Here is a 12,033-nt window from a genome sequence, read left to right as displayed (position 1 = left end):
CTATGCTAACTTGTGTGCAGCTCTTTCAACCCCTTAAAAAGTTTTTCATTGTAAATCACCCCTTGACTTTTATACCATCTCCCAAGTGCATTCCAACTTATTATTTTTGAATCAGCATTGCCCAAAGTTTACATTGAAGCATTTTTGTTGTCGTCAAAAGTCATTTGCCACTAAAATCACATTGAAATCAAATTCAAATCATTAAGTTCAAACACATGCCTGACAAAAAACAAGTTTTCTCATTTTTGTTTGATTTGTTTTTACATTTATATAATCTATTAATAGTGTGTCTCTAATGAAAATTAACACTGATTAATTTTGGCAAATCTGTAACGTCTTTTCTAAAAACTAATTTTCTAAAACTCAGTCCTAAATTATGAATATTCGAGTGGCCATTATTTTTAGTAGTTTTTTTCTGCACAAAAAATGGCGGCCAAATGTTTTCAATCCTGTATACATGTAGTACATGTACATGTACCTTTCAGAAGTTGACGCTCATCCTAGCAGAAAAATATCGTGCAAGTCAGCACGTCTTCTAGAATCAAACACGATTGTTGCAAATCAGGCCACTTTTCACATGTTTCACTGCCAATCATAAATGAGGGGTTTCTTCACGCACTTTCACATCAAGATTATTTTTCCAGAAAGCTGATGTACGGCATGTGTGAAGCGTGAGAAAAATTAGCTATTGAGAACTGCACCAACCAAAAGGACACATGGTATATAGTGCAAAACATACTTACTCAAAGGCTAAAATGACAACACAAATGTGTAAATTATGTAGTCTACTGCTTCAGTTGAAAGCCAAGATTGTGAGAACATTGAAGAAGTTACAAGTAGTCTTATCTTTTAAAGGTGGTATAAGTGAGGGAGTTTTTGTATAAAGAAAAACTTCGCAGAAAACAAGGAGGGAAATTTCAGCTTTCAAAGTTTCAATATTTTGTTGTTGTCAGAAGTCATTTTATGCCGTACATTATCTTCAACAGTAGCACAGCTGAAATATTTGCCATGGCTTGTTTTTCCTTGTAAAAGGACAACAAAAAAGGCAATTTAGCAACATTTTGTTATTGTTTGGTGGATGGTGTTGGCATGTGTGTCATGCTATCTTAAGAAAGGACAATTTTTCCTCAGAAATGATCCCAACCAAGCTCTATAATAATGAAAACAATGGTTTACCTATTTTTCATAAATTTGTCAACCAAATGCCCCTCAAAATATTTCATTAGATGGTGGAGTTGAACAAAACCATTTTAAGATATTTTACCTGCTGTGAAATATTTGTCATCATTTGATGAAACTATTTCCTGTCACTCACTTTGCCAACAAGTTCTTTAAAAGCCCTTCATAGAAATGCATGCTATATGATTTATGCTTAAATAGACTAGAGATTTAGTGTTTTTTTCCTCTAGTAAACAATTTTATTTTCAAAGAAACTGCAAAACTATTTCGGCTTTTTCCCAAGCATTGAAGAAGTAGAATGTATGTAGTGGTTATGCTATAGAATTGTCCGCATGGGTGCGTGTGTGTGTGTGTGTGTGTGCAATATTGAATATGGACCTTATGAATTGATGTCATCCAGCCGCCATCTTAGAGGTAAAACGATGATGAAACAATCCAAACGTACAGATTTGTCTGCGCGGCGCACAGATTTGTCTGCGCGGCGCACAGGTTTGGCCAATATGAACGATCGTTTTTTTACCTCTAGGTGAGGGCGCCCAACTGATATGACATCATGTGCATAAGGTCTAAACAAATATTGACTGCTTCAAGTCCTATCTATATTTAAAACTACAACGCCCAAGGTGATCCTCTGCCCGTTCCGCCGAGGGAAAGTAGAAAGCGCCGAGGATCAACGGCAAAACGGGAGTCGTAGATTTAACCAAATCACGAGTAAAAGCAGTTACTATTTATTTCATACATGTAACACCCCAAAGATATACATGTACTGTGCCTAGCATCAAGGTAATGTACCAAGAAGCTGCTGTTACTATGGGAATACATGAAGTACTCTTGTTGCACCACGGGTATAGTTCTTTCGCGCGGCTTTCTAGTAAAACTAAGACATATCATGTGTTGCGCTCTAAACCAATCATATAGTCAAGATGTGACATGTGACGCATGCATCTTGTACCTCGACAGCCTTAAGTGCAATGGTTGTGTCTTGCGCCGCCCTCTTGCCTGGTAGTTTGCGCATATAGTGTTATTTTTCAGTTACTATCATCCAAGTATTGCCCGATTGCTCAGTACTTAACATTACATTCCAATAGCATTTCGCACTTATATCATCACTTTTGCTCAAAATGCCCGGTATTCCACGCTTCTGCAATCACCGCATCACCGACGCACCAAGTCGCACTTGCAGTATAGTCAGGACACGCGAGTAAACATAGGACACTTAGGCGTCAGTGAAATTTGATTCATTTGTTTGAGATCAGGGTACTTGGGTTCTAAAGTGCGGAGTGCTATTTGTATATTGTTAGTGATATAGATGGAAGAGTTGTTGAATTGCCTTGGGTGGTGGAGCCGGTAAAATATTTCATGTCGCTGCCCTTTGTTTTTTTAACATTTTGTTGCCAATCTAATTGCATTTGGACAAGAGAAATTTAGAGAGATCCTTGCCGAATTTCATGCGAACTGCTTACCACGGGAAGTCTGCGCTTAGTTAGAGCTTGTGACTTTGTTAAGAGGTATCAGTAGCCGCAGAATGTTGTGGTAAGCAGTTCCATGAAATTGGACCATGTGCCCAGTTTCATAGTGCAGCTTCTTAAACACAAGCAATTTGCTTAGCGGAAAATGTTAACCAGCCAAAATACCCTGCTATACTGTGTGACTGGTTCCCGCAACTTTTAATTCAGCAGAAAATGTTTTGGTTTTTAAAATTTTGCTTGAGCTGCGCTCCATGAAATTGGGAAATAATTTGTGCATAAAATGAAGTCTGGACTAGTAATGTGTCTCGGGGAAATAAGTAATCGTTGTTAAAGTGCATTTATATATTTGTTTATGACAAGAATAATTTCTGTACTCCTGACGCCAGAGTTTCATCTTGGAAGTAACTTTTAAAAAATTGTTCTTTATTTGGGCTCTTAATGTTTTCAATATCTAAACAAAATGTTGATTTAACGTTATAAGTACAGCATTGAGTACAGTGTCCTCCCATAACAGTGGTCCCCAGCCACTAAAATGACAGTGAAAATATCTGAGGACCAGTCAAAATGCTGTCCAACTATTCCAAACAAAGCTCTGAAGTTTATACTTCCATGAACGACCACAGGGCTATTATAATAGTAATACCCCAATAATAACCAGTTTTTATATCCCGCTTTTCACACCCGAAGGGCGTCTCAAAGCTCTTCCAACATTATTACCCCAGGTTACTGAGCCTTAAACCATCTCAGCTCCCTGGGGAGTACACAGCCGCTCTGCCCTCACAGGTACCCATTTACCCCTGGGTGTAGAGAAGCTAATGGTTAAGTGTCTTGCTCGGGGACACTGCCGAACCCACACTCTGCTGAACAGAATCACAAGAGCTTGAGTTTGGTGCTCTAATCCGCTCAGCCATGACACCCTATCATGACAACAGTACCCCTTATAAAAGACAACCAATGCTGTACTTATTCTAACTCGGTGGACTTTAGCTGCACCCTTATAACTTCTAAGTTGTTTCACCTTAATGCACGTTGGGGGATCTAACCGGTTTTGGCATGCACCACTTCTGCACGTCACAGCATGGTTTTTTTTTGCATGATAAATATATTAACAGCAAGGATGTAGTTTTTAAGGTGGGAGTGGCCTAGCTTTGTACAAGGCCAAAACACTGCATCCCATTGGCCAATTGATTACTGTCAATCAAAACATGTCATCCAATCAGGCGCAAGTATCAATCCAAAACAGGATTGTTTGTTTTAACAAAACAAAAAAAACATTCATTTATAACAAACATGGTTGAAGCATCGTTGTTTCCTAAATCATTTCACATTGATTCATTTGTTCATTTTCATGATCAGAATTCGGTGAAACATCTGGCATTTTATCAATTGGCCAATTAAAATAAAAGTCACTGCATGGTAACCCCATTCCCACCCTTGGTGAATCCTAATTATGCACATCCCATTGACCCCTTGACCTTTCCCCCCATGGTGATGGCTATTTGGTAACACCATTTCTTTCTTAATAAACAGATGATCGCTTAACGCTTTGAAAAATTGAAATCTCTCGTAGGTGCATCTGTTTATGAGCCGTCTTTCTCCGGTAACTCCTTCATCGCTTACCCCGGCCTTCAAGAGTCCCTTCGGAAAGTTCAGATTGCGATGATGTTCAAACCCACAACGACGGAAGACGGCATTCTTATGTTTAACGGACAGAATGCAAAGGGCAAAGGCGACTACATCACTTTGGTGGTCCGCAGCGGACGTGTGGTGTTCCAGTATGACAGCGGAACAGGTTCAGTCTTATAATATTGTGTCTTCTCCTTGTTTGTTTGTTTGTTTGGTTGTTTGTTCGGATATGTTTCTGTAAAGGTACTACACGATTGGTAGACAAATAGTCGCAGACAGTGTTCATGGTTTTTTTGATCGACCATAAACATTTGAGCTTTCAGACTAAAATGAAAAAATGCTGTTTTTAAACTTACCAACTCTGTAGAATTCAACAAATGTTATCAAGCTACAAGTACTACAAAGGTATTATGGTGGTAGATTTTCTTTAAGAGTTAATGTAACTTTATCACCCTTAATCAGGAGTGTGGGAATATTGCAAACCAAGGTTGCATGTCATGTACCACAAATACTGGAGTAAGATCTCCAAACTTAGGAAAATGTCTGTTTACCCCCAAATTGCTGTACATCTCAGAATTATTTTAAAGTTATTTTTTCAATTCTCCACCAGGACCTGCAATCATCGAGAGCACTAAGAACCTGACGGCCGGCCAATGGTACTCTCTCGTTGCTGAGCGTAACTCCAGAGAGGGCTCCCTCGTGATCGATTCTGGAGAGGCGGTGAAGGGTCGGTCTCCCGGATCGAGCCGCGGCTTGAACCTTAAGATGTTGATGTACCTTGGAGGGCTCGATCCCATGTACGAGGTGCCTGCCGACCTCGGAGTAGAAAAGGGCTTCAAGGGCTGTATTGCAGAGGTAAGAGTTGACCCTTAGTACTATCTTTGGCGTACTTGCCCGGACACTGGACACTGTTGGTAATTACTCAAAAATAATAATTAGCCTAAAACCTTACTTGGAAATGAGTAATGGAGAGCTGTTGATAGAATACATCATTGCGAGAAACGGCTCCCTCTGAAGTAACGTAGTTTTTGAGAAAGAAGTAATTTTCCACAAATTTGATTTCGAGACTTCAGAATCCAGAGATCGAAGGTTCAAATCCTGTTTCAATGTTTCTTTGTCCAACCCAACATTATTAAAAATTTAGTTTCCCTTTGATTTATTACTTGATATATATTTGTTTATGACCACTCCCACCAATTTGCCACTAACTTTATACTCTGGATAACTGATTTCATGATTTAATCTTTTTGTGATTTTTTTCAGATTGAGATTGACGGAGCTGGTATTGGCCTGATTAGTGACGCTAAGGAGAATATTAACGTAGAGCAATGCATCGAGGAACAACTCTGCTCTCGTAACCAGTGCAAGAATGGAGCCACGTGTACCACGTTGGACGATGAGTACTTATGCACGTGCCCACCGGAATACACAGGTATTTCCTTGTTTCACAACCTTCAGTGAGGCGCTTGTTAGGACAAGCTGCCATATTTTAATATTTCCATTGTCTAACCCGGAACCTGTCTCTCAGCTTATCAACTGGTCACCAAAACATGGAAGGAGAAACAGGGGAAGACAGAAGCTCAGCTATACAGATGTAGTTGCTCGGCACATCGGGGTGCTTCCAGCTAATCTTCCCAACCTAATGCGAGATAGACAGGGATGGGCGAACCTCGGTCAACTAGAGAGAGAGAGAGAGAGAGAGAGAGAGATTGTCTAACCCTTTGGTGCACAAGGCGGTCGCTAGTGACCTCGAAGAACACGTCAAATTTGATTTTTATAACCAGTCATAACTTAAAAACTACAACCCCCCATAAATATCGCTCTCATTCGGTTGTTTAGAGCAATTGTTGAGCTTTCGTTTGGTGTGATGTTCAACAGGGGGTGCTATTGAAACATTTTAAAGAAAAACAAGGTTGAACATGTTTTTGTTGTTGCTTTTTACAAAATTAATCTGTGCACTAAAGAAAGGGTTAACCACGTCCAACCCACTGGTCGGCTCATATGCCATGATATCCTAAGCGGGACCATACCACACACCCTAGAAGGGGTGTCAATCAACAGGGGTCAGTAATTTGGTTAGGAGGGGGAAGGACAAAACCCTGCCATCATTCTTTGTGGACAAAATCCTCAGAAAAAAATTGTTCCAGTATGAACTTCATAATCAGTCAGCTTTCAGACTGAAATTACACAATCATGTTTTTCATCCTAGCCAATGGGAGACTTTTAGACGGCCCTATTTCACAGTAGTGCGCAAGCTCAGACCTATTTACTCGCACAATACTGAGCATGCGCGCACATGCTCAGAGCCGCAAAAAAGGACCATTATATGCCGTCAGCGTCTCAAAAATCTCCTATTCTGTATAATACCTTTTAAGTCATGATGTCAACTTTAAAGTTCAATCTTTTTGTTACTTGTCCCAAGGTCGTCACTGCGAGACCGAAGTAGGACCATGTCACGTTGATCAGCCGTGTCAGAACGGAGGAAGCTGCGACCCCATGGGTGGGGACGAGTATCGCTGTCTCTGCCCTCAAGGATTCACTGGTGACCACTGTGAGATAGGTGAGTAAAATCGGGACAGTGTAAATAATAACAAATTCTTATAAAGCGCATTTCACAATAACCGTCTCAATGTGCTTTAGATTAGTGCTCAGCTGTCGGTTTCACCAAACTCTTCCTAACATTAGAATTAATCTTAGGGCTTACATGTAGGACGAGTTAAGTTCTGTATCCATAGACGTTAGGACGAATTGCGTCTTAACTCGAGATAGGATTAATCCTTGCAATTTTGTGAAATCAGCTGCTGGTCATTTGGCCAATAACATTCCTTAAATCTTTCTCAGCTCCATGGGGAGTTTACAACTCGGGCAACCTCTGCCCTCACAGGTACCCATTTATACCCCTTGGTGAAAAGAAGCAACTATAGTAAAGTAACTTGCTCAAGGACATAAGTATCACGAGTGGGACCCGAACCGTCAAACTCCGATGACTCAACAACCAGAACTTGAATTAGATGTTCTTAACCACTCGGCCATGACACCCTACAACACCCTTGTGTCACAAATGAGTTGAGAAACGTTGTTCATAAGTGAAAAGGTCAACATTATAGGGTCATACTGAGTAAAGTTCAGGGTTCATGGTCAATGATAACTCTCATGTATCTGTTTACACTACAGCCGAGACGTTTGACTACAGCGCAAGTTTCACCGGTAACAGCTACATCAAACTACCAGGCAGCATCATTCCAAGGGAACGAGGGAGCAGTACGTCAAAGGAGACGATTAACTTTGTTTTCTCCACCCTCTCATCAAATGGTATCCTCCTGTGGCAGGGAGTGGTAAGTTCCATTTCATCACGGGGAAGGTCGTTTTCTAACCATGATTTCGGTTTATGCTTTAATATCTCCCATTTAATGGGAGACTTTGGAACGCTAGTTGGCAGCAGACTTACCAGGTAAATTTTCTTTGTTTACGTAGTTCTGAACCTGCGCACATTACCGAGAACAATGGATTTTACCTGGTAAGTCTGCTGCCACCAAGAGTCCCAAAAGTCTTTTAATGTGCAAGCTCACGCATGTTACTGTTGGGCAAAATGAGGGAACGTACCGCTTTTCTAATGCAGCGGATGGTGGCATATGGCTTCCGCATTTGCCTGTCTGCCTAGTGCACAACTCTATGACATCTGCCAACAAGGGGTTTCTGTATGAATGCATGACTCTAATTAGAATCAAACATTTGCTTTTGGATAAGGTAAGAAAATGTTCCTTTGACGAAAAAAAAAAATAATAAATAAATAATATTTTGTATGCAACAAAATGTTTCATCATAGCCGACTTGGATTTTTTGGGGGAAAATGCGGCCCCCTTAAACAAAATTCCCGCCCAAACTTAAATATACATCCTACGATAAATTAATGCTTTATAATTCGGCAGTATCCGACTTAACGGCTACAGCTATGGCTACGACTGTTGCTAAGGGACATCCTATACTTCAATGCATGATGATGATGCAACGATCCAGCCGTAGCCGTAGCCGTCAATTCAGACACAGCCTTCCTGCTAGTAATACTTTTATATTTATAGTTAATATGTTTTGAAACACTGTTTTTTTTTCTGAATCCAGGGAGAAGGCCAGAGCGGAGCAATGCATGATTTCATCTCAGTTGGTCTGATAAACGGTACTCTAGTGTTTGGGTAAGTCGTTTCGGAAAAGTCCAGTATAATTTTTTTTAGATATGGGACATGGTTTGTAATGATTGACAAACAAATTATAATAATAGCTAGTGTGACACTCATGGTGCACAAACATTATTACCCAGCAGCCTGTTTCACGAAACACTAGGATTAATCCTATCTCGAGTTAGGACGAGCAACCTATCCTAACTAGGATGGGTTCAATGCGTCCTTTTATGTACCTCTATGGATACGGAACGGAACTTGTCTTAAGTCCTATTGAGTAATCCTAAGTTAGGAAGGGTCTGATGAAATTGACGGCTGGTCACTTGGCCATCTACATTATTTCATTCCTGAAACCTTGGGAGTATACAGCCTGTGCTGCCAAGTTTTTAGCGCACTAAGCTAAATCAGTCACAAGAACCATCTCTGCCCTCAAATGTACCCATTTACTCCGGGGTGAAGAGAAGCAATTATAATAGCCTTGCCTCGAGACAAAAGTGTCATGATGAAAAAGTTTCATGACTCCTCGAGGTTTGAACCCACACCCTGATGACCTACCCACCAGAACTTGAGTTTGGAAACCAGTCTAAAATCCTGCAACCCATTCGCAATGTTACAATAAACAATCCCTGTCCACTTTCCCTCTGACAATTAACATTCTCTCCCCCTCCCCCCCCCCCCTCAATGTTGATGGGATTTCAGCAGACCACGCAATGAGAGCCAACATTGAACAGGGGCCCAAGGAGTTATGGCTGGGATTGTAGCTTAAGTGTTGACAATAAAATGTTGTTATATTTTTGTCTATCATTAACAGATACCAACTGGGGAGTGGAGAGGCCAGCATCGGGTCAAAGGTCAAGGTCAATGATGGACTGAAGCATAACGTTACAGTTCACAGACGTGGACGTGAAGGAACCGTCATCGTAGACGATGATGAGATTAGCGGCCAGTCGGCTGGATTCCTGCAGATGCTGAACGTGAAAGGCAGTGTCTATCTAGGTAAGAATAATCTTTGAACTTTCCTCTTGAAGGGGCACAGCAATTTACCTCTTGAAGGGGCACAGTAATTTACCTCTTGAAGGGGCACAGTAATTTACCTCTTGAAGGGGCACAGCAATTTACCTCTTGAAGGGGCACAGTAATTTACCTCTTGAAGGGGCACAGTAATTTACCTCTTGAAGGGGCACAGCAAGTTTCCTCTTGAAGGGGCACAGTAAGTTTCCTCTTGAAGGGGCACAGTAATTTACCTCTTGAAGGGGCACAGTAATTTACCTCTTGAAGGGGCACAGTAATTTACCTCTTGAAGGGGCACAGCAATTTACCTCTTGAAGGGGCACAGCAATTTACCTCTTGAAGGGGCACAGCAATTTACCTCTTGAAGGGGCACAGCAATTTACCTCTTGAAGGGGCACATCAATTTACCTCTTGAAGGGGCACAGTAATTTACCTCTTGAAGGGGCACAGCAAGTTTCCTCTTGAAGGGGCACAGTAAGTTTCCTCTTGAAGGGGCACAGTAATTTACCTCTTGAAGGGGCACAGTAATTTACCTCTTGAAGGGGCACAGTAATTTACCTCTTGAAGGGGCACAGCAATTTACCTCTTGAAGGGGCACAGTAATTTACCTCTTGAAGGGGCACAGCAAGTTTCCTCTTGAAGGGGCACAGCAAGTTTCCTCTTGAAGGGGCACAGTAAGTTTCCTCTTGAAGGGGCACAGTAATTTACCTCTTGAAGGGGCACAGTAATTTACCTCTTGAAGGGGCACAGTAATTTACCTCTTGAAGGGGCACAGCAATTTACCTCTTGAAGGGGCACAGTAATTTACCTCTTGAAGGGGCACAGCAAGTTTCCTCTTGAAGGGGCACAGCAAGTTTCCTCTTGAAGGGGCACAGCAAGTTTCCTCTTGAAGGGGCACAGTAATTTACCTCTTGAAGGGGCACAGTAATTTACCTCTTGAAGGGGCACTTCTATGAGGAGAATGTAAATGTGTATTGAAACCTTGCAAAGGGCACCACTGCAAAAGCACTGGGCACTGGGCACCACAGCAATTGCTTGCTTACTCTTGTAATTGTGAAATCAGCGGTTAGCTTGGTAGGATTTGAACCCACAACCTTTTGATTACAAGTCCTGCAATCTAACCACCGCATGAGCATGAGGTCATATGTGGAGGTTGAGTTGTGTACATGTACACGCCATTCGTTGGATCAGAAGGCCCTCGGGCCATTCTTAACCCAAAAGACACTCACCTTGGGCTTTATGGTATACATCCAAGTGTGTATATATATGTAGCGTCTTTGGTACCTTGTTGGAAGATACGTGGGCTATATAAGACTATTATTACATAATAATCTCCCTAGGTTACAAAATTGTCAACTTTTTTTTTTGTTACAACAGGTGGCGCCCCAGATGCAATGAAACTCACTGGGAAGAAATTCTCCAATGGAATAGAGGGTTGCATTTCTGATCTACGAATCATCAAGGAAGGCTACGATGCCATCATGCACGTCAATCTCTGGGAGTCGTCGCTAGACGCAGTCAACGTTCTCAACTGTGTCAATTGATTTGTAGCCATTGTTCCTGTTTTGTAACCGTATGCTTTCTACTTTTAAAACTAGAAGAAGAAAACAAAACTGTTAGCGTTTTTGTTTGATGTACCAGTTTATGTCAGGATTTATTATCAGAGCAAAACAAATATAGATATGGAGTCAGTTTTTGTTTGAGTTAATTTCTGCAATTTTGTCTTCATTGACTTATACAGATGCATTGGTATTGGTGGTGTTTTAATTGGTCATTAATAACTTCATTCAAATGCAATAGCCATGACATGAGAAAATTTTTGAAATTAGTGTCAATCACTTGTTGGCGTTTGTTGCATAAAACGGCTGATGTCTGATGTCCCATCATGCATAATTGGTAAAAAAACGGCTTGAGAAGAGTCTAACTTTGATTATGCACAAAAGAGATAACAGTGAGACAGTAGAATGTAGTCTCCCTTCCAGCTTTCATTCAGTATGGTGCTATTTTTTAAAGTTAAAAGTTAAAACAGCTCATCACAAAGTTTTTTTTTTAAACTAAAGACGGGAACATCTTGCAAGGTACTAAATCGTTGGTTCATCTTTTTGTGAATCATGATGTGTGATTGGTCATTTTTGAATCAAACAATCAATTTGATTGGTTGATCTTGACTTTATATGTTAACTTATTTTATATCACTCCTGTACAGGGTGTTTTTTAATGGTTTGGGGTTAGATATTTTCTTTGTATTTTTTATCACAATAAACACTTAAAGAACTCTTGGATCTTATCGGGGAAGTGAAGATATGTAGAAGTGTCTGTGGAAATTCAGAAAGTATGGATGTCATAATTTACCCAATAATTTCTGTTGTGGTTTATTACTTGATATTTTCAGATGAAAAAGTTGCATCCCTTTTATAAAGGAACATGTTGCCTTGGATCGGTCGAGTTGGTTTTTTAAAAAGCATTTGTAATTGCTCCCGTAAATGGCCGACCGTGTTAGTTCGCAAAGTAAAAGGAAAACCACGCAATTTCCAGGCAAATTTGTGTGGATCATTGTATTCTACTTTTACAAC

The 12,033-nt window shown here is 40.7% G+C and overlaps 1 protein-coding gene across 4 annotated transcripts in view; it reads left to right on the top strand.

The window, feature by feature from the left end:
• LOC117302294 (basement membrane-specific heparan sulfate proteoglycan core protein-like) overlaps positions 1-11,479 on the top strand; it is a 122,191-nt gene extending 110,712 nt beyond the window's left edge. For all 4 annotated transcript variants that reach the window (XM_033786173.1, XM_033786172.1, XM_033786171.1 and 1 more), the window contains 8 exons: positions 4,219-4,440; positions 4,885-5,129; positions 5,538-5,706; positions 6,697-6,834; positions 7,449-7,609; positions 8,394-8,464; positions 9,261-9,445; positions 10,838-11,479. In XM_033786173.1, coding sequence (XP_033642064.1) covers positions 4,219-4,440; positions 4,885-5,129; positions 5,538-5,706; positions 6,697-6,834; positions 7,449-7,609; positions 8,394-8,464; positions 9,261-9,445; positions 10,838-11,004 — 1,358 coding nt within the window. In that variant the 3' untranslated portion in view covers positions 11,005-11,479. The remainder of the gene's footprint in view (positions 1-4,218; positions 4,441-4,884; positions 5,130-5,537; positions 5,707-6,696; positions 6,835-7,448; positions 7,610-8,393; positions 8,465-9,260; positions 9,446-10,837) is intronic.
• Positions 11,480-12,033: the final 554 nt, after the last annotated feature.

Source organism: Asterias rubens, chromosome 18 (assembly GCF_902459465.1).
Source record: "Asterias rubens chromosome 18, eAstRub1.3, whole genome shotgun sequence".
NCBI lineage: Eukaryota > Metazoa > Echinodermata > Asteroidea > Forcipulatida > Asteriidae > Asterias > Asterias rubens.
This window is presented reverse-complemented; position numbering and strand designations above follow the sequence as displayed.